The sequence below is a fragment of the Thunnus albacares genome, chromosome 22 (assembly GCF_914725855.1).
Source record: "Thunnus albacares chromosome 22, fThuAlb1.1, whole genome shotgun sequence".
Lineage (NCBI taxonomy): Eukaryota > Metazoa > Chordata > Actinopteri > Scombriformes > Scombridae > Thunnus > Thunnus albacares.
This window is the reverse complement of record NC_058127.1, coordinates 27,305,013-27,327,622: the sequence shown is the minus strand read 5'-3', so window position 1 is coordinate 27,327,622 and position 22,610 is coordinate 27,305,013. Positions and strand designations below refer to the sequence as shown.

General features: G+C 39.8%; 1 protein-coding gene across 4 annotated transcripts; it reads left to right on the top strand.

Annotated features, from left to right (window-relative positions):
- Positions 1 to 705: 705 nt before the first annotated feature.
- gal3st4 (galactose-3-O-sulfotransferase 4) lies at positions 706 to 21,433 on the top strand. 4 transcript variants are annotated; one of them, XR_006400391.1, is made up of 5 exons: positions 706 to 991; positions 5,493 to 5,609; positions 16,085 to 16,385; positions 19,219 to 21,030; positions 21,253 to 21,432. XR_006400391.1 is itself a non-coding variant. In XM_044342544.1 (5 exons), the coding sequence occupies exons 1-4, from the start codon at positions 969 to 971 to the stop codon at positions 20,323 to 20,325; spliced, it is 1,548 nt and encodes a 515-aa protein (XP_044198479.1). In that variant the 5' UTR covers positions 706 to 968; the 3' UTR covers positions 20,326 to 20,331; positions 20,468 to 21,433. The 4 variants fall into 4 exon arrangements, 3 of the variants coding, with proteins under 3 accessions (XP_044198479.1, XP_044198480.1, XP_044198478.1); XM_044342544.1 differs by having other exon boundaries at positions 19,219 to 20,331; positions 20,468 to 21,433; XM_044342545.1 differs by having other exon boundaries at positions 16,088 to 16,385; positions 19,219 to 21,433.
- The last annotated feature ends 1,177 nt before the right edge of the window (positions 21,434 to 22,610 follow it).

The following is a 22,610-nucleotide window of genomic DNA, read 5'->3' as shown; positions in this document are numbered from 1 at the left end:
CTCAAGTACTGCACTGTACTTTCTACTCCACTACATTTATTTCACAGCTTTAGTTACTTTCCAGATGAAGATTTGATACAATGGATAATATAACAAGCTTTTAAAAGACAACGCATTGTTAAAGATGCAACCAGTGGTTTCCATCTTTTTGGCATTTGACGTCTTACAAAAAGCAGTGTGTAGTCAGGCTCACATTTCAGATGTTAATTAATTATGTTAATTAATCATCTCAAGACCTCTCAGCTTTATCTGGTGACCTTTTGGGAGGGGCCTGACCCCTAGGTTGGGAACCATTGTACTAAACTAGCTACCTGTATATGAAATAATTCAAACTAGCTTTACTTCCAGCAGCTAAAACAGTAACATGCCACTTAGACACTGATGCTTCAGTATTAACAATCTAATGATGTCATATATAATGATATATCAGTCAGAGGGACCAAACCACTACTTTTACTGCAATTCTTTAACTACATCAAGCTCATAATACTCATGTACTTTTACTCTAGTAGGACTTTAAATGCAGGACTTTTAGTTGTAATGGAGTATTTTACTACAGTAAAGGATCAGATAACTTGTTGGAGGGGGGTCAGATGCAGTTGTTGCCTTGAGGGGGCCTACTCTGTTTTTCTCCTGCATGTCCGTCAAAACGCTTTTATTTTGCAAGTGTCCGGAAGTGTTGTACATACACACTCTCTCCTTGTCAGAAGTGTGTCTGCACAGCCCGTCTGTCTTGGCCGTCAGCAGAATAAGCGTTGGAGCTTTCGGTGCACAGACAGAGAATTCCCTGAAAGAATAAAGTAGCTCTCCGCAGCGCACAGGCTGATCCGGGCTCCGGGTTAGGGTCCGGGTCTATGGCCTGATCTGTACCGGCGGCAGATAGGCTGCAGCTGAAGCCTCCGAGATGCTCCGAGCTCTCTGCAGCTGCTCAATAACGCCGTCACCGATACCGGCCCGGGGACACAGCTATGCTTTTCCGACGGAGAGCCAGGTAACGTTAGCTAGCTAGCATGAGCTGTCAGAGAGGGAGAAAAGGGAGGAGATGGAGATCCAAAGAGTGTTTGCACAGATTGGGGATGCAGTGATTGTGGGAATGAACGGTGGCGCTGAGTGGTGATCCTGTAGGGAAACAGAAGGTGTGGGTGGAGGGCTCGTTCAGCCGCAAAGGCCTTTCTCTCACATTTATTCAATCCATCTGCGAGGACGATTCTCGTCTTTAACTCTCTCTCTCTCTCTCTCTCTCTCTCTCTCTCTCTCTCTCTCTCTCTCTCTCTCTCTCTCTCTCTCTCTCTCTCTCTGTGTGTGTGTGTGTGTGTGTGTGTAAGTGAGAGCTGTATTATCTATCTTTGTGTCTGTATTGGTAGACTGTGGGTGGTGGCCACTGCTGTCTTCTCTGTGTATTACCACTCCTATTGTATATTCATACTACACATCTGCTTTTGGAACTGTTATGTAACAATTTGAACTCTGCTGTCCATATGTTTAGAACATATGATTCATATAATACTGATAGTAATGATAAGAGGGAGAGACCTCAGAGAATGTTTTCAGAGGGAGCCTGTGTGTCCTTCATACTGTTTGGTTCTGTATGGACCCTGATGAGACATCGCCACACCATCACACTATATATATATGTATATATATATATATATATATGTACACTTCACTTTTCCAGCAGTTGGGAAAACAACAGACGTGACTTTTCATGGTCTTGACAAGCTGCAGCATTTATTAACTGACATACTGTAGTCTGTACTGTACATTTAACGCCAGACTGACAACTTACCGCTAACCTTTTCCTCTGCTCTGCTCGCATTCACCGTTATTTTTCTGTCACTCGCTCTCTCGCTTAACCACTCACTCGCTTACGCTCTGCCCTATTCCTTAAAAGGAGTTACGCTACCTTCAGTTTCCCAGGCAACGACACAGACGTTAACTTAAGTTTCTGCTCAGATGCTCCCAAACGCTATTGATTTGCGAATGAATGGATATTTGGCGTTATTTTTGACATTTAAAAATATATTTTTTGGCCTGGCGGGGGTTCTCTGCCAGGTCTGTACTATTATAGGGGAAACACTGCTATAAAATGTAAGAATCTGCAGAAAGAAACAGCCCATCACAGTTTCTCTCGAGCCCAGGGACATGTCTTCAGATTGACAGTGTTGTCTGACCACCAGTCCAAAACCCAAACATGATCTAAAACACAGAAATGCAGCAAATATTCACATTGTAGAGGCTGAAAACAGAGATTAGTTTTTTTTTTTTTTTGTTGCTTGTGGATTAGGGACGTGCATCTCCATCACTGCGATATGCATCATGATACATTGCCAATGATCCAATACATTAATAGATACATATCGCGATATACCAGTCTTGACGATAACCATGATATTTAAAAAATGAAATATTGATATCATGTTAATAATACACAATAATACACATTATTACATGATAATATCATGTAAATAATCCAGCACCTCCTAAATCATTTCCATTTATTTCCGTTCTTGCTTTGTCCCCCCCCCAGTGCCCCACCCACACTTTTTTTATCAGTTCATCTGGTTGCCTTCTCACTATCCATTAAGTGTATTGTTCTTTTTGTTTGCTTTTGTACAGTAATTGTTACTCCATCTCCCTACACTCGTATTTTGAGTGTAATTCATTTGCCAGAAAAGAGACAAAACACACAGCAAACAAAGTTAAACATAAATTTGACTTTCTAAAAATTTTCTATAGATATTGCATTAATATTGTTCAGAATTCTTTTGGCCGCGATAATTGTCTAGTGAAAATCTAATATCGTAACAGCCCTGATATGAAGCAGCTACCACTGCAATACAATACGATTCACCCATAGACCATGAAAAAATATAGATGTTGTGACCATCGCTAAACTGTCACCATCTTGCATTTGACCATGGCCATCTTTGATTTTTGGAGCCAGAAGTGACCATATTTGGACGAGGGGGTGGAGCTGACCCTAGTGCTAGCTGCTAGCTTGGTTAGCACTGTGCATTTACAGTCTATGGTTAACTGTGATAATGCTAATGTAAATGCTGATTTTCGCCAGCGAAAAATAGGCATAAAACCATTAAAACAAAATGTACTTACCGGAAAAATTGAACAGCAGACTCCTTAGAGGGTCTTTTATCACAACCAAACTCTGAACAAGACTTTTTTAGGCGACCAAAATGTTACAATTAACTTTCATGAACTGAAAACACTCTGTGAAATAGCAACAGTTATGCCTATACTCTGTGAATCTGGGGTTACGCCATGGTAACGTTACGTAATTAAAATTGTTGCCATGGTAGCGACTTGTTAATCACAAGGTAACACGCCGTAGAGCATACCTTGCTTTATTGTCTGTTTTACTCTAAATGGGACCATCATTTACAAAAAGAACATCATGCTCACCATAAACTCATTAGGAAAGTGTTTCCTGGGGTAATAAATCAAGTGAGAAGTAGGGTCATTTTCTCATAGACCTCTATACAAACAGACTTCTTTTTGCAACCTGTGGAGTTGCCTCCTGCTGGCCATTAGAAAGAATGCAGGTTTAAGGCACTTCCACATTGGCTTCACTTTTCAGACCAGCAGCGACCCACTTGGATTCACCCCTATTGCAATGCAATGCATTTTGACACAATTTGATTCAACACAATGCGATTTAGTGTGATACGATGTGATTTGACCTGATGCAAAAGAATGATGCTATGCAATTCAATATGACACAGAGAGTTTGATTTTATTTCTTAAGCATGCAACACATCATAAATTAACTAAAAAGTGCCATTTTTACTTTACATATTTGTTTTTCCAGTACTGCAACTCCGCAAGCATCTCATTTATAATGTTTCTTTTTGATCTCAAAACACTTGGACCTATTGCAAACAGGCCTTTTCAAAGATGTTAGAAATGATGTACTACAAGTTCATCCTGAATTGTATCCGGTGCACACTTTTTTAATCGGGGCAATCGCATCATGAACGTTTATGCTGGTCCACTGACATGAATCGGTGAATCTTCCCATCCCTATTTTTATTATTGTATTATTTTTCACCTAGTTATTCAGTGTAAAATATGAAAAAATGCAAATTATCAGCACAAGTTAACAGACCTCAGATGTTTTGTCTGAACAACATAAAAAGCATTCACATCCCAGCGGCAACAAACAGGCATTTATCACATCTGAGATGGTACAAGTACCACAAAATTGTACTTAAGTACAGTACTTGAGTACATGTACTTAGTAACTTTCCACCACTGGGTAGAAGATACAGTTTGTGATATTGTTATGATGCTCAACTACACAGCATGGACAGGATCAATGTTTCGCTAATTGTCTCAGCATCTTAATATGGTGCTATAGAGGTGGGCAATTTGAATATCTGTCTGTCAGAGTGCATTTTTTGCAATAGTGATATAAATCATGATCCAATACAATAACCAGACTGGAATGTCTGATTTGGGTTATTCCAGTGAATTGAATACCCCATAAATCCTGTAAATTCAACATTACTGTAAAGTGGATTGACAGCATTGCAGTGACCTATCCCCTGTTTACATACAGGCTGTTTTTTGTCTTTCTTGAGCCTGAAGCTAGTGGAAATGTTTACATACTCTGTTCTGAATGGACCTGTTGCCACTATATTGCAACACATCATAGTAGTTCATATCCGGAGTGATCTTGTGGTATTAAAGGAATAACTATTATTCAATATGACAGGGCATATTTATCTCTTCGAATCAAAAATATGTTTTCAGTTAATGAGGATTTCACAGTGGGACAGATTTTTTTAAATGTAACTTGTTTATTTTGACATGAGAGCTGTCAAAAACTTCTAAATTTTGTCACGATTCATTTATATAGAGAGATCATCAGTGATCATGTTCAATTGCTGTTCACCCGTACACCTGAGTGTGCCTGTAAACTCCCGAAATGAGCTCCTAGCTGTTTTAAAAATATCTTGTGTGGTTTGGCTGCTATATTAAAAGGGAGGTGATGCTGTTTTATTACATCACCAGACTTCAAGTAACATGTTAGAAAACAGACCTCTGAGTCTTCATCCTTTTTTGATTTCTTGCGTATTCTCTGGTCATGTATAGAAGAAATGACAGTATATATGCAGCAGGTCCTGTTTTCAGGCTGCTTTCCTCCCTGTGATGATGATGATGATGATGATGATGATGATGATGCCTTAGTCATGTTTGTTTTATGACTCATTCCAACCTCTCCCTCTCTCTACCCCCCCCCCCCCATTCCACTCTTTGTCCATCTCTACATCTCTTTTTTTACATGACATCATTTGCATGGTCCCTCATGCATGCCTTTTGTCCATCCACCCCTCATTCCACTCTGCTTCTTATTCTACTCCCTTCTTCTATTCTTGTCTCACTCTGTCTGTCCCACCCTCTCTCTCACCTTCTGTCCTTCCTCTTTCATGCTCTCTCCATCTGCCTGCCTCCCCCACCTCCACCTCTCCTCCCAGGATGTTGCGATGGCTGGTGTGTGGTCGGTTGGGTCCAGTTTGGATGTGGAAAGCACTGCTGCTCTTTGTGGCCGTTGTTTTTGCAGGCCAGCTGCTCGGAGTCATCTTCAACAAGAGGTATCTGATTTCATGTTGTTGATTGAATTATTAAAGTCTGTCAAAATAGGTGTTATTTTCATAGTTTTGTCCATCCTTTCTATCTGTAATAACATTATACTCACCAAGTTAATAGGAGAGAACACAAAACATCACCAAAACAAAATCTGATGGGTCAAGAAACTCAAGCAGTTGGCTTGAAACAAACTGACAATTTATCCTGAGTTTTGCCTCTCAGGCAGCGTGGGCCTACATACTGCTTCTGATTGCTGGAGCTTGTTAAAGTACCCTGTGAACAACTAAAAAGCTCCATCTGATTTGTGTTTTTGGGAAAATCTTAATTAACTTTATATATTTCAATGCAACAATGTGTAATTATATAGTATATATTGTATAAGATATATTTAAAATATGCTAGAATGTTAAAGGCACTGCTGCATTTATTAACTGACACACTGTAGTCTGTACTGTACATTTACTGCCAGACTGACAACTCGTTCTCGTTGTAGTATTATACAGCAAACACTGCACCAAAACTTGGTCATAACAAGGAAGTAGACAGAGACAACTGGTGCTCTTTTGTATGTGTACAACTATTAACCTGAGTTGAGTTTTTCAGCTTGCAGCTGTCTGCTCATCATGTAACTGTGGTGACCACAGCAACCACACTGAGGAACTGAGGAGAACAACACAGAAACTAAATGTACCAGTCATACCCTTAATCACTCCTCAAAAGATACAAATATATCAATGTTAAAAACAAGCCTTGAGCAACATCAAAGTCAGATTATGTTAATGATATTAGTTAATATGCTGTTAACTGTGTGTTATTCTTAACACTATATCTAATTTAAGCTATAACCTGGAGTAGATGGATGAAGTGTAGCTGGTAGTTGTGGCAGCAGAATTGTGCACACACAGTGGTGGTAGCTGCTCACTATTCAACAACTATTCAACTGTATCAACAGTTCAGTGTCTACACTGTGGTGTTTCTTTTTACACAACTGCTAGATTTACATGTATGGCATTTATTTTATCTAAGTAAAGACAGAAAGAATCAGAATCAAATTTATTTGCCAAGTAGCATGGAATTCAGTGTGGTCCAGATGTCAACAGAAAAAGCAATAAACAGGAACATTAAACAATAAACATAAACACAAACATAAAAGTGTAAGAGAGTGACAAGTCATTTACAATGATTCTGTGTAGTTGGGGTGGATGATGTGCATGCATATTAACATGATAAAAACTGTGTGCAACAAAAGCAGAATATAAATAGACGTATAAATATCAATGTAGAAAAATAAATACATATAAATTTGAGTGTAAATAAACTATGTATGTATATTAACACAATATATACTGTATGTAAAGTTAACAGTTAAAAAATAAAATGTATATACACAGTGTAGGACAGACAAAGAGTATATACAGTATACACAACATGAATTTGAATGAGATATGGAGTGTAGGTGGAGTTGCTGTTTGCAGTCGTTTATTGTCCTTGTTAAAGATGGCTATTACCTGGGGAAAGAAGCTGTGGAGGTGGCAGGTGGTCCTGGTTCTGGGGGCTCTCTGATTTTCAGAGGGGAATTTTCGGAAGAGGGACTGGCAGGGGTAAGAGGGATCAGACATGATCTTACCCACTCTCTTTCTGACCTGGGAGTTGTAAATGTTGTAATGTTCAGGTGCCTGAGTTTGTTGAGGAGGACATGTCGGACTCATGTCGGCTGCATGTCATCATTCAACCACTGGTTGTCAAGATGGTATCCACCACACGACGTGGGCTTCATAGACAATTGGTGGACTTCCTGGTTTAGTTTATTAGTAGAGTTAGTAGAGTTTATTAGTAGACCAAAACCATGACAACCCAGAGCTGAGATCATAAGGCAGAGCTGCAGTCCTACACACAGTTACCCACCCAAAAACAAACAGAAACTGTGTCTGCCACCTGACCACTTAAAAATAAATTAAATATAAAGTAAACAGAAGAGGAGTTATTCATAAAAATCTGATAACAACACACCGCCACTGCAATAGTACAACAAAATAGGAGAATTAAATGTGGACTCTTAAACATTAGATCTGTCATCTAAACCCGTATTAATAATAGATCTAATCTCAGATTATCATGGCGTTGCAGGTATTTTCAAGAGGATTGAGGATTTTCAGTCACGATTTAGAGCGCATCATAGCACAGAGACAGCACTGGTGAAAGTTACAATGACCTCCTAATTGCATTGGACAAATGCTTTCTCTCTATACTTGTCTTGTAAGATCTTAGTGCTGCATTTAAGACCACTGACCATCACATGCTATTACTGAGACTTGGACAATGAATTGGCATTAAAGGAACTGCATTAAGCTGGTTTGAGTCCTATTTATCAGATCGATTTCAGTTTGTACACGTTGATGATGAATCCTCCATGCACACAAAAGTTAGACATGGAGTTCAACAAGGGCCCGTGCTTGGACCAATGCTATTCACCTTATATATGCTTCCTTTAGGTAATATTATTTTGGAGCACTCCATGAATTTTATTGTTATGTAGATGATACCCAATTATATTTATCAATGAAGCCAGATGAAACCAATCAGGTAACTAAACTCCAAGCATTCTTTACAGACCTGGATGACCTGCAATTTTCTGCTACTAAACTCAGACAAAATTGAAGTTACTGTGCTTGGCCCTAAACACCTTAGAAACACATTATCTAATGATATAGCTACTCTGGATGGCATTACCCTGGCCTCCAGCACCACTGTAAGGAATTTGGGAGTTATCTTTGATCAGGATATGTCCTTCAACTCCCACATAAAACAAATCTCAAGGACTGCCTTTTTTCACCAAGGCAATATTACAAAAATCTGGCACATCCTGTCTCAAAAAATACAGAAAAACTAGTCCACAAATCTGTTACTTCTAGGTTTGATTATTGCAATTCCTTATTATCAGGCTGCCCTAACAAGTCTCTAAAGACTCTCCAGCTGGTCCAGAATGCAGCTGCATGTGTACTGACAAAAACTTTCCCACTTTAGCTTCACTGCACTGGCTCCCTGTGAATCCAGAATAGAATTTAAAATCCTCATCTACAAAGCCCTTAAAGGTCAGGCACCATCATATCTTAAAGAGCTCATAGCACCCTATTACCCCACTAGAACACTGCGCTCCCAAAACGCAGGCTTACTTGTAGTTCCTACAGTCTCCAAAAGTAGAATGGGAGGCAGAGCCTTCAACTATCAGGCTTCTCTCCTGTGGAACCATCTTCAAGTTTCGGTCTGGGAGGCAGACACCCTCTCTAAGTTTAAGAGTAGGTTTAAAACTTTGCTTTTTGATAAAGCTTATAGTTAGGGCTGGCCAAGGCTTGCCTTGGACCAGCCCCTAGTTATGCTTCATAGGCCTAGACTGCTGGGGGACTTCCCATGATGCACTGAGCTCCTCTCTCCTCCTCCCCCTCTCCATCTGTACGCATTCATGTACCATTAGTTCATGTTACTAACTTTGCTTCCTCCTCAGAGTTTTTGTGCTTTCTCATTTCACAGGTTTCTATGGTTCATGGTCATGGACCGCCTGGTTATGGATCACAAGCTTCTGTGGGTCATGGTTGCAGACCCCATGCTGCAATGGGCCTGCTATTTTAATTATTATTAGTCATATGTCTATTATTGTTATTGTTGTTTTTATTATTTTTGTTGCTCTGATTCTCTGTCTTTCTCTCCCCTCTCCCCATCCCTCTTTCTCTCTCAACACAACCGGTCAATGCAGATGACGCCCATCAGAGCCTGGTTCTGATTGAGGTTTCTTCCCGTTAAAGGGGAGATTTTTCCTTGCCGCTGTTGCCAAGTGCTTGCTCATGAGGGAATAATGGGTCTCTGTAAAATAAAGACTACAGTCTAGACCTGCTCTATGTGAAAAGTGCCCTGAGATAACTTCTGTTGTGATTTGGTGCTATATAAATAAAATTGACTTGGCTTGACATCAGTGATGACAGTATTAAAAGCAGAGCTGAAATCCACAACCAGGATCCGGGCATAGATGTGGGGGTTGTCCAGGTGCTGCAGAACATGGTGCATGGCCAGACTGATCGTGTCTTCTACTGACCTGTTGGCTCTGTAGGTGAATTGCATGGGGTCCTGAAAGGGGTCGGTTATGGATTGACCTGCTACAGGATGAGTCTTTCAAAGCACTTTATGATTCTGGAGGTTAATCCTAATAGTCTCTACTCATTTAGGCTGGAGACAGACTGTTTTTTGAGGACTGGGATGATTGTGGTGGTCTTAATGCAGGCAGGCATAATGCACTGGGTCAGGGACTGATTGAAGACATCAGCCAGGATTGGAGACAGCTGATCAGTACAGTGCCTGAGTGTTACCAGTGACATGGTCTTGGCCGGCTGCCTTCCTTGTCTTTTGTCTTTTGAGAATCCTGCTGACTTGAAGGCTGGTGATTGTGATAGAAGGGAGGCCAAGATGTCACAGATTGATTGTAGATGGTTTGGGGAATTGTGGAAGAGGTGAAATGTATGACTTAAGGAGTCGGTATACAGGAGCTGTACAGGGCCATTTCTGTAACTTTCAGCATTCATACCCACTCCACACTGTGATTGGCCAGCTGTGCAGATGTGAGAAAGTTGTCGGGGTTGGAAGTCGTCTCTCTAGCTCTCTTTTTTCTGTCACTTTTCATGTGAAAATATGAATATTTTCAAACTGTCTGATAATATGCACTGTTATCCCTGTATTTAAACTATATCATGTTTCCCCCCTCTCTATGACGGCAGAGTTTGTTTTCATATTCATCTGCTGAAGAGGGAAAGTTTCCTCTGTGCTCATCTAATATCTCAGTTTAACATGTGTACCTACAAGCATGATTTATGACATCACAACTAGTTTGGAGCCAGTCATGGTCCAGTATTCTACTAACAGAAGTGTGATGTAGAAACCTCAAGCCTCCAGTGCACATACACTGTGAATGGACTTTACAGTGAAATAGGAGACATCTTGTGTCCAACAGTTAAACTTTTGAAATGAAAAATATTTCTATATATTCATAGATTCAGGATTTTTAATGAGGCAGAAGGAGTAGCTGTAATTCTAATCATTGCTAACTCGGTACAGTACCAGTCAAAAGTTTGGACACACTTTCCCATTCCCTTGAATGAGAACGTGTGTCCAAACTTTTGACTGGTACTGTAAATGAACTTTTGTGGAAAAATCACATCAGTTATTCAAAGCAGTGCATTCTTATGTCTTAAAACATGTCTGGGGGGAATCTTCAAATGATCAATTGATGATCAAAAAAAAATGTTTATATTAATTAATTTTCAGTTGATCCACAAATTGATTAATTGCAGTAGTCTCTACCATCTCAGACCTGCAGACATATTCTGTTTGGAGGTGAAATGACAAATTGCTTGTATAGCCCTACATAGTGTGCAGATTATTGTTGTCTGCTATGGAGCAAACCATGTCCTCACTGTGAATGAAGCAGATGCTTCTTAACAGATTTACTCATAGTTTGCTCCTGAATCTCTTCGTCTGCACTTCAGTTTTTCTCAGCATACAGTTTAATTTAAGATTAAAGGGACAGTGCCTATATTGTGCACTTTATGAGATGTGACAATTCTATTTTCTCAGTTTACTGTAGCATAAGCAAAAGCAAAATTCATACCTTCCACATGTAGTCACTACAAAGGCATCACAGGAAGTGTAGTAAGATGTATAGTAATGCCCATATAAGTGCTGACAGCAGTCAGTCTCATCATAGAGCACAAGTGGCACATTGGTTTAATATTCAGCACATAAAGCAAACATGAAATGTTAACTGTGTTTATGGACTCAAAACCTTTGCAAATACACAAAGGCTAAGAAAACATTTTCTTATTTTGCTGCCAAATTTAGACATTCCTGCACTACCCGGAGGTCACTGTGAATGTCTATATCGCAGTTAATGTAATTTCCAATGTGTATTGTTCCTATCAACATCCAAGTCATAATTATGACAGGGGAACGTTTTTTTTTTCTAGTTTATCTAACTTGGTGCTTAATAATAAAGAAGTGCCTGAAAACCAAATGTCGATGCCTCTTGTCAGCCAAAGTCCATCATTCCAGGGTTGTTCAAGTCAAATTGAATGGATATAGTAATATATTGTAAATACACTGTATCTTTAACCCTCACAACCAACTCAGTAATTACACACAACTGTCTTGAGTTGTCTGATGACATGACTGCTCAGTGTTATAGCTTCTAGTGGCACTTTAGTCCACTAACTATTACCAATCCTCTGTTGAAAATTGTTAGTATTCCCTTTTAATGGCTAACATGATCAGTGGTGTAGCAAGAGTTTTCTAGTGTTGTTGCAGTGCTAAGTCTCTCCAGTCCCAGGGCCTTCAGATGAACAAGTTTTTCTGTGTTCTACAGAGCTGTGAGGGAAAAGTTCAGTTCAGTATATCAGGCTGCTTTGTCTTCAGAGACACATCCTCTCATTACTGATTCACATATCGTCACCTTCCTAAAATAATGGCCCAAGTCATTTTTTGACAAAATCGTCTCCTCATGATGCTGGCCACCTCTGGTAAAATCGCCCACATCCTCAGTTGAACAGATCATGTGATTCTACCCCTATCGTATAATAGCCTCTGTCAAGAGTGTGACTAAATCGTCAAATGGCGTAGTTATTTAGTCTTTTTATTCAGTCTTTTTAGTCAGCATTTTAGTCAGCAAAATAGCTAAGTTCATGACACTAGCATTTAGCAAAGAGTGGAAAGGCTCCAGAATCTGTGGCTGTTACAAGTGATAGGCTTTCTGTTGACTCTTTTCTGCCTTTTAAACAATATTTAATCTACAGTTTTGAATACGGTATAGTAATCTAACAGCTAGAAATGATGTGTATAACTAAAAAATTACTTTTGTGTTTTTATTTAATGAAAATTTCACTTGAACATAATATTAGTAATCATAACATCATTTGACCAGTATTATAGTATGCCTGTTATGCAGTGTCTATAGGCAGCTTGTGCACTCCTAGGGGTGCATGCACACCATGATGATTTTTTTGTGTTTTCTGAGAAACCTGAAAAAAATGAGTTGAAAAAAATGGCCATTATTTTAGGAAGATGACAATATTTCTCTGCTCCTGCTTCTAGTGTGCTCTAGTGCCACTAATACAAACACAGCAGTGGAGAAGTAATCAGATCCTTTACTTAGGTAAAAGTACTAATACAGCAATGTAAAAATACTGCATTACAAGTAAAAATACTGCATGAAAAATCCTATTTAAGTAAAAGTATTAGCAGTATTGAAGTAAAAGTAGTGGTTTGGTCCCTCTGACTGATGTATTATTATATATCACATTAGATTATTAATCTATTAAAAAGATTAATCTATTAAAATTATTAAAACATTAAAAAGTATAGGTGTGTAAGCAGCATGTTACTGTTTTAGCTGCTGAAGATAAAACTAGTTTGAACTACTTTTATATACTATTAGCTAGTTTAGTCCGGTGGTTCCCAACCTAGGGGTTGGGCCCCTCCAAAGGGTCACCAGATAAATCTGAGGGGTTGTGAGATGATTAATGGGACAGGAAAGAAGAAAAAACAAAGTTCTGGTACACAAATCTGTTTTCAGTTTTTCTCTAATCTTTGATTTTGGTGAAATAGTGGATCATTTATTGAAATGAAACCATGTGAGAAGTTTAGAGGTAAAAATAACTATTTGGTGGAGCTGTTAACAACTCATAGACATCTGAAATGTGACCCTGACTACACACTGTTTTTTGTAAGACATCGAGGGCCAAAAAGGTTGGAAACCACTGGTTTCATCTTTAACAATGCGTTGTCTTTTGAAAGCTTGTTATATTATCCATTGTATCAAATCTTCATCTGGAAAGTAACTAAAGCTGTCAAATAAATGTAGTGGAGTAGAAAGTACAATATTTCCCTCTGAAATGTGGTGGACTGGAAGTATAAAGCAGCATCAAATGGAAAAACTCAAGTAATGTACAAGTATCTCAAAATTGTACTTAAGTGCAGTACTTGAGTAAATGTACTTAGTTACTTTCCACCGCTGAATGCACACAGTCACAGCTGGGTATCCAAACCAAACGTGTCCATAGTATTAAAACTCTCAAGTATCGAAAAAGGGCATCACATGTTTGGTGAGATTCATGATCTTGTTGACTTATTCTCGAACAGCCCCTGATTTAATCAGGATTTTGCTAATTCAAGATACTACTTTGTTTAAGCAAAGATTTTGTACAACCATTTTGATGATTTTAAGATGTTAAGATAACATAGAGCACCGACACATTCAAGAAGTTTGGGTTTTGTAATTCAATATTTTTAATTTAACCATTACTTTGCTCCCAAAGTAAGGTATCAACCAATAACACTAAAACACTGTTACCCATTCTAACCATAACCCTCTTTCTGAGTTTGTGTCATTTGTGTAACCAAAGTTAAATTTCAACCTAAACATCGTGAAAATACTAAAGTCAGTTATTAACCTGAAGTAGACTCATGTCTAAGGAATAAGTTTAACAAAAATGGTGTTACTGTTTTCAAGTCAAAGCTATTCTCTCAAAGATACCAGTACACCCACATCCAGGGCCTCTACAAAGCTTACCATCTAACTCATTTACTGTATCCTATAAACATCTGGGTCCAAGGGCCCTAAGGGAGGTTCAGGTTGCAGTCTCTCTGCCTGTTGAGAGCATTCATGTGGTGTTGTTCACAGCCAGAGCATAAAAACAGGCTTCTGTTGCATGCACACCGACCTAAAAGAAAACTGTATTTTTTATGCTGACACGATTTTGAGGCCCTTAATGAGACTTTTAATGAGAAACATCTGCAGGATGTGTTGAGTTTCATGTCCTTCACAGGGAAATTGAGCAGAAAACAAACACAGAAAGAGTCCTTATACTTATTCACCATATTACTATCATGTTAGCACCATTGACTGTATATACTGTATATATGGACATCATCACAGCTCTAAAAGTGAAGCAAAAACATATCCATCGCCCCCTGGTGGCTGGCTGCGGTATGGTCATAAATCTGGCCCCCTCCGTGTTAGCGGATGTGATGTGTGAAACTAAAACAATCAAAGTACATGTCAAATAGATATATTTTTCCCAAAGATGCTTTCTGTAATTTAAGGTCATCCTTATCACGCTGATGTTTGTTCAAATAGTATTTTTTCTGATAAGTTCGTTTTTAATAAGTTATTTGACAATATATAAAAAGGGGTGTGACATCATGATTGACAGCTGTGACAGCTCCAAACCTCCATCAGGCCGTGGTACGATTGAGGTGGCGTGTCCCGCAAGCCGTCATCCCCAAGTATATCCATCTGCAGCCACAGCAGAACGTGAAGGAATTTGAAGGAAGTTGAACTTCCAAATATAGTTTGTGGGCTAGTAGGGGGTTGTCCACTAATCGGAAAATTGGCAGTTCAATTCCCGGCTCCTCCACTCCGCATGTTGAAGTGTCCTTGGGCAAGATACTGATACATTCACACGCTGTGCCATCAGTGTGTGAATGTGTGTGAATGGTTAGTTTCCTCTGTTGGGCAGGTTGGGGCCTTGCATGGTAGCCCCTGTACCAATTCAGCGTGTGAATGTGTGTGTGAATGGGTGCTATACAAGTACAGTCCATTTACCATTCATCAGTCGACAAAACTTGACCGCTTTCTTGTGGTTAGCACTGTCCCCTAAATACACGCAGAAAGAAGTTATGGGGGTCAAACCTGCTGGTCATCTGGAGCCTTTCTGTATGAAGTTTATATCTTCTCCCTGTGTCTCCATGGGTCTCCTCCAGGTGCTTGGGTGCCCTCCCACAGCCCAAAGGCAAGCAGTTAGGTTAACTGGAGACCGTGGTAGACCGATGACATGTCCATTGCATACCTGCCCCTCACCCAGTGTGAGCTGGGATTGACTCCAGCTCCCAGTGAGTGATTTGCAGACTTTGTTTTGCTCTGGCTTTAGCCTCTCAGGCCCATGGTGGAAGTTGTTGGGGGTGCCTGTGAGGAGGCCTGCAGACACTACTCAGGGCTGAAAAGAAGTCTTGTTGTGTCTTTTGGTGAAGAAAAAAAAAGTTTTTATTTAAAGATAATTCTCCTAAAAACAAGGCTAGAACTGATCAGTCAAATTATGATCATCAGTCAAAGACAATGCAGTAAAAGACAGGATGGAAGTAAAACATTTATTGAGTTTAAAGCTTAATGATTGACATTTTAAGTAGTAGTTTGAAACTTTAGTAAAATGTTTTTATATATCATCATAACATTATTTATCATAAATTACCATGAAATTATAGGTGATTTTAGGATTGGTTTATTACAATGCAGCAATTTTGGTATACTACCATTATTATGAAAAGCTTGATAAACAATTTGATCGTAATTTGTAATTTGCTAGATGACACGCATTTGTATAAATGGGGTTTATATAAATTGAGGTTTGAACACAAAGGTAAAATTTTCCTTCCATCTGTCCTCCAGCAGTGTCCAGCCAGCTGCTCGCTCCATCTTCTCGTCCCCTGATGCTCAGGGGCCTTCTCTGGGCTCCTGTCAGCCCCACACCCACATCATGTTCCTCAAGACCCACAAGACAGCCAGCAGCACTGTGCTCAACATGCTGTACCGCTTTGGAGAGGAGCGCAACCTCTACTTTGCCCTACCACTGGGCTACCAGCTGGGCTACCCGCTGCCCTTCAACGCTCACAGGGTCAAAGGTTACCGAGGTCCCAGAGCCATGGAGTTCCACATCATGGGCAATCACATGAGATTTAATAAGCCAGAGGTGAGTTAATCAGAAGAGAAGAGGGGTTAGGGGGGATATAAGCTTGACACAATGATGATGGGATATTCTGTAGTCATGTGGATACACTGCAGCTACACAAATTGTGCCAAGGGCTCAATGGGGAAAAAAGAAAACGCCAGAGAGAGAGAGAGCATGAGGGAGAGTGTGCTGGTTCTGTGGGGCTGTCATCTTTCTCACATAAAGTAGAAGTATCCAAATGCTTCAAATAATTGTATATTTAGCAGCAGTAATCCTGCAGACAACAGCCAGAGAGGAACTGGGGCCGGTTTCATTAAAACTGCAACATGCAAGCTGTGACTTGCAACATGAGATTATTTCCTCTTGCGTAAATTTTTACATGTTTAATCATGTCAAAAGAAACACCGCTTTCTTCACATCCTTGTCAAATTCAAACGCTCATTTGAATTACAATTATAATGCCCTAATCTGAATTAATTTGGAGTTTACATATAATACTGAAATTAACAAAAAAATAAATATATAATTAAAATAAACTTTATGCAAACAAAATTTATATTCTGTTCACCATATTTTCATCACCATGGCTGGCAATTTATTTAAAAGGCTTTTTAGATTTTATGATTTTGCCTGTAGTCTATATTATTCTCTCCTCTCTCTATCTCTGTGACTGTCACATGACTGCCTCCCATCACAGAGCGCTTTGCTTTAGAAAGATGTTTTTTAGCATCTAACTTGACGTCAAATCATTCCCTCTTTATTTTTCTGTCACAGCGAAGAGCTGCTCTGATGATGTTAGCTGGATTCACGTTTTCTATTTGTTTTAGGTCTTCTACTGTCTCTCCTAAATTTGTTCTGTGTTTGTCTTCTGATTTCTAAAATCAGGACTCGAAGCTGTGCAGTGTTTTTACCTTTTGAGAGCTTTTTTGTGATTGAAACTTGCCCACAAACGGAGCCTTGTATGGAGCCTTATATGGCAATTTTAGGGGGTGGATTATGCTTTTTGTGATCACATCCCACGAACACGCACCTCCTCATGAAACGGTGGCATTCATCAGGCTGACACAAGTGATTTTACGACAAGTCCAAGCAGTTAGGAGAGTTTGTTGAATCCCACGCAGGATTTTCCTGTTTTCCTCCCATCGCATTGTGCAAGAAGAAATATAGGAGAAAAATGAGAAAACATTCATGCAAAGGCCCAAATATTCCATAAATCATTATAGTTCATTAATCTCTGTTTACTACATGATTCTTGTGATAGGGGTGGATGTTGGTGGGCCAGTCATAGTCCCACTCTACCACTTCACTGTAATACAAAATGAGGAATCTGATAAATAATGAAGACTAGTTGGATCATGCACTGAGCAGCTTTTAATTGCTTGGAGATTGTTTTGCAACCTGACAGTTGTTTGGCAGCCTCACATTTCAGTTTCAGCAGCATAACATAGCAAGAATGTTGTTTTAATAACAAAAATAATGGAGGACAAGATGACAACGATGAGTGCCTGACATCCCTGGGATGTCATCATGATATAGTCCATTGTTTAATTGCTGACAGTGAGTGACTTTTATGTTTATCAAGAGTTAAATTGTTGGAAAAACTTAATATTCACCGGTTTTTAGATTAATTTTTGCATGAAAGGGGAAAGGGGATTTTGAATAACATAATACATGTTATGTTTTCTATTCATAGCTTCATTCCACACACTGTGTATTTATGTACTTCCACAAATACATAGATACATAAAATTATAGGGTTAAGTCTTCCTTTCCTTCATGCTACAGAAAAGGGGTAGCCAAATACGATGAATTTACCAACTATAATTACTAAATTTCCCTATAATAATAATTATATCAATACATTCTGAATTGAGCAAGTGTGAGAGAGGGGATCATAAGTCTTCTAATGAAGCAATATTAAATGTCTTTGGATAAAGGTTAGGAAAGTAATAATATTGTATTACTTTGATGGCACACCTGCTGTCTCAGCACGCCAAAAAGTGATGATATGTGAACTGACAAACTCACCTCCTCAACAGGTATTGTACGTTAGTGGTGTAAATTCCTGAATTAATTTGCAGTTTATCAAATTACTATAACTAACTGACCTAGTCAACCTGGGACTTGTGGGGCCACTGTAATGCTGATAAAATACTTAGTCCATTTATCATGAAATATCTGGTCGATAAGGTGGTTAAATGATGGGTTTTAATGTAGAGCAGCATTTGCAGTTTTTACACTTATTGCTCTTGAGCACATCATTAAAGGTCCAAAAATCCTTTAGATTTTCATTATACTGTGATTCAATGTATTTACATTCTGTTATTGTCTATCTGTACCGTAATTTCCATTCAAAATTACTACAGGATTCAAATTGCACACCCACGCACAAGAGATTCACAGAAACGTGCTGCTCAAGGTGTGTTTGCTGATCCCACATCCCAGAATTGCTGATCCCCAGTGGTCAATGCTTGTGTCGTAGCAGCTACTTAACTGATGGACAATAAGAGAAAGAAAGAACAATGGAAAAGGAAAAGCAAAAACAACAGGGAAAAGAATTAAGAAAAATAAAGGGATAAAAGTAAACAAAGCTATATAAAAGTAAATACATAAACAAATAATAAGTAGGCACATAAATGTGAAAATATGTGAAAATGCTTATAATTATTCTTTTATATTTTGTTATTTCTCTTTATATTTACCAATTAATTCATTCATTTATTTATTTCTCTTTATATTTACACATTTATTTTCTTATTATTTCACAGATATGTTTGAGAAATGAAAATGTCTCATTTCAGGCATTGTATATTACTACTGTTTGCAAAAGAGTTTGTCTTCCTCTGTCTGTTAGGTGGAGAAGGTGATGCCTGCAGACACGTTCTACTTCTCCATCATCAGAGACCCGGTTGCTCTGGCTGAGTCCTCCTTTGCCTATTACAAAGAAGTGGCACCTGCCTTTCGGAAAGCCAAAGGCTTGGGCGATTTTGCTGATGACCCCAGGAAATACTATGATCCTCGTCTCCGCAACAACCACTATGCACGCAACCTGCTGTGGTTTGACTTTGGCATGGACCACAATGCTAACTTCTCAGTGGCTCTGGCTCAGCGCGGTGAGGCCATGATCCACCAGGCTTTTAAGCTGATTCTGATATCAGAGTACTTTGACCAGTCCATGATCCTGCTGAGACACGCCCTCTGCTGGCCGCTGGATGCTGTTGTCTCATTTAGTCTCAACGCTCGGCAGCAGAAGCCCAGCAGCATAGGAGGGATGAGTGGGAGCTGGATGGGCAAAGCGGCAGCAGTGGCTGGTGTCAACGTTAGAGGTGGACGCTCACAAGCCAAGACACCGCCCAATCTGTCACTAACGGAGGAACAGCGAGAGAAGCTGCGGCAGTGGAATGCCTTAGACTGGTATTTATACAAAGCCTTTAACCGGACCTTCTGGGAGGAAATTGACAGGTTCGGTCACACCCAGATGGAGCAGGAAGTGGCTCTTCTCAGGATGCGACGGGACGATCTGGCCCGGGTTTGTCTGAGGGATGGCGGGAAGCCTGTGGAGGCCCACCGGATCCGAGACAAAACCATCCGGCCATTCCAGAGCGGATTAGTGAAGATCCTTGGCTATGAGCTCCAGCCAGGGCTGGACAACACCACCAGGATGGCCTGTCTGAGGATGATCAGACCTGAGATCCAGTACAAAGATGTACTGGATGTTAAACAGTTCCCACGGGCTCAGCCGATCCAAGCCCAGCCAGGCCAACAGAGCCAGGGACTCATGATAGCAGCCGGTGGCTCTTTTCTGAGACAAGACTCGTCCAGGACAGGAGGAGAGAGGCAGGTGGGGGTAGAGGGAGGGGGGAGGACGGTGGAGAAGGGGGAGAGAGACTGGGATGGAAGCCATTTAATGAGGAACAACCAGACTTTGATACGAGTGCAAGAAAAAGGAAGGTTGAGATAGTTTGAGGTGAGTCTTGTCCCTAAATATGGTACCTTTGACTAATGAAACTGAAAACTGAGCCGAGAAAACAAAAAGCTCCTCCTTTGCACTTCCACTTTTTTGGTCATTTGCTTGTTTTCTTAAAAACTGTCTCTGCTTTTAGTTAGTGTAATTCTCGTGGACTTGCCCTTTGACCTCTGAGCGCCTGGGATGCTTTCATGGCTGCAGTAACAAGCTGAAAGATGATGGTAGGTTTTGTGTCATAAAGTGAGAGGACCACTTTGTTTTTGGTATGGTAAAACACTCCTGAAGTGTTGGCAGGTGCTTCTGCTGCAGTTTATTACACAGTGATGTGTGACGGTGGGCACACAAGCCTGTTTTATTCCTGGTTCACGAGTACTATAAGAGTTCCACTTTTCATGTTGACATTGGTGCACATGCTTGAAACTTCTCAAATTAAAGATACTTATAGTCACAGTTTGTGTCTCTCATGCAGTCCAAGTCACACACATCTGATTTTCTTGAAGCTAATCTTTGAAAACACAGGCCTTTAAAAAGATAACCCATGTTTTAAAGGTATTACCATAATCCTCAGACTCTGGATAAATAAATATTTTGTCTGCTGCACAACAAAAAAAGATTTAAAAATGTTTTTTCTTCATCAAAACAGAGTTGATAGCCAGAAATGTCACATGTTCCAGCTCAATTAGTACAACATGTACAAAAGTTTTAAAAAGTATTTATTCAGTCATCCTTTTTTTTTAGAAATTGTTGTTCCTTTGAGTCACTTTATATTTAATGCAAAATAATGCATTAATAATACTTTATACATAATATACTTTAATTGCTTTACACTATACACTATACACTAAGGGGCGGTGTTAGTGAGACAAACAGCAGACAAACATAAGACAGACACACAAGGATGGATGGGGGGGGGGGCGGGAGTGAGAAACAGTGAGGGATACTGAGTCTCTGATATCTTAGGGCAGGGAGTTCCAAGACAGAGTTTATCTTGTATATACTGTGTAAAATGAGCAAGAGGTGTGCTATTTCTAGGGCTGTACCGAATGTTTTGAAGCTTTGTTCGTTGCCATGATATTTGAACAGCAAAATCAGTAATCAAATATTTGTGTATATATATATATATATAGTTTTCCCTGGTGGTGGGGGGGGGGAGTAGAAACGGAGGCAGCGAAGGCAGCGAGGGAGAGTGAGTCACAGTGCAGATGCCTCCTCCTTCTCCATGATTTTTTTATCATAAAGGACATTTTTTCTTTCATAAGTTCAGAGGAGTCTTTGAGATGATCGCAAGTGTTTAAGCACCTTCTGGGTTTTTCAAAGATTGTCGGAGCATTTTTCAGAACAGCACACACTCAGCTATGTGACTAATGCCATGGTAACACTTAACCTTGCGAGGCAGCTGAATTCATGAGATCACGCGAGAATCCATCTCGTCAGGTGGTTCAAGTGTGCTTGTGGCTGAACCAACAGTTCAGACAGTTCGGACCAATCACTGTCCTATGTGAAACTACTGGCAGCTATGGGTGTGGTTTAGGAGTGATGACAGTGAGAAGTTAGTGTGATGAACAGTGATAGCCAGTGATAGTTCATCCAATCACCTGCCAAGTTTTTTTTTTTTGTTTTTTTTTTAAGTGCCTGCCCTTTTCTGAACAGTTTCCAAGGATGACTTCTCAGAAGGTTCTGTGTAACAAACCATTTGGCACGTCAGGTTATGGTAACACATGAGTGGCACAAACTGGGGTTAGAGTATGTATACTGCATTAATGTTCCATTGCTGATATGTTCTGTAAACTCAGCATTGGCTGGTACTTGCAGGATAAAGGTACTCTTGTAAACAAACTTAGTTCAGCTTCAAAGTCAGTATTGAGCCCCCACTAGTCTGAACAGCTTGTTGAATATCTCTTAATAATACAAGAGGGGAAAATCATCTGAGGCCTACTTCTGTTCTCAGCTGCTTGATATTTACTAGGAGACTGGTAAATAACATTCCTTCCTTCCACTATCTGATAAAGTAGATGGAATGTATCCACATGCAGAGCTGTTCCCATGGAGATCCACTTCTTTGTTATGATGTCAGGTATTAAAAATACAGTTCATCAATGTGGGCTGAAAGTACATCTCAAAGCAGCTGCATCTTCAAGAAATTTTGTCCTCAACTCCCCAGAGTTCCTCCCAGATCACTGAGTGAGTAAACAAAATCACAAAGCGTATCTTTGAACTTGAGCCTAGTTAAGATAACTTTGTTAATGCTCACAGGGCAAACTAGACAGACACAGCAGATG

What these genes read in the sequence shown, in the direction of transcription:
- gal3st4 (XM_044342544.1), top strand. Translation starts at nt 969, where the DNA reads ATGCTTTTCCGACGGAGAGCCAG. An exon ending in CTTTTCCGACGGAGAGCCAG is followed by an intron (nt 992 to 5,492) that starts GTAACGTTAGCT and finishes CTCTCCTCCCAG; the next exon opens with GATGTTGCGATGGCTGGTGT. An exon ending in GGAGTCATCTTCAACAAGAG is followed by an intron (nt 5,610 to 16,084) that starts GTATCTGATTTC and finishes TCTGTCCTCCAG; the next exon opens with CAGTGTCCAGCCAGCTGCTC.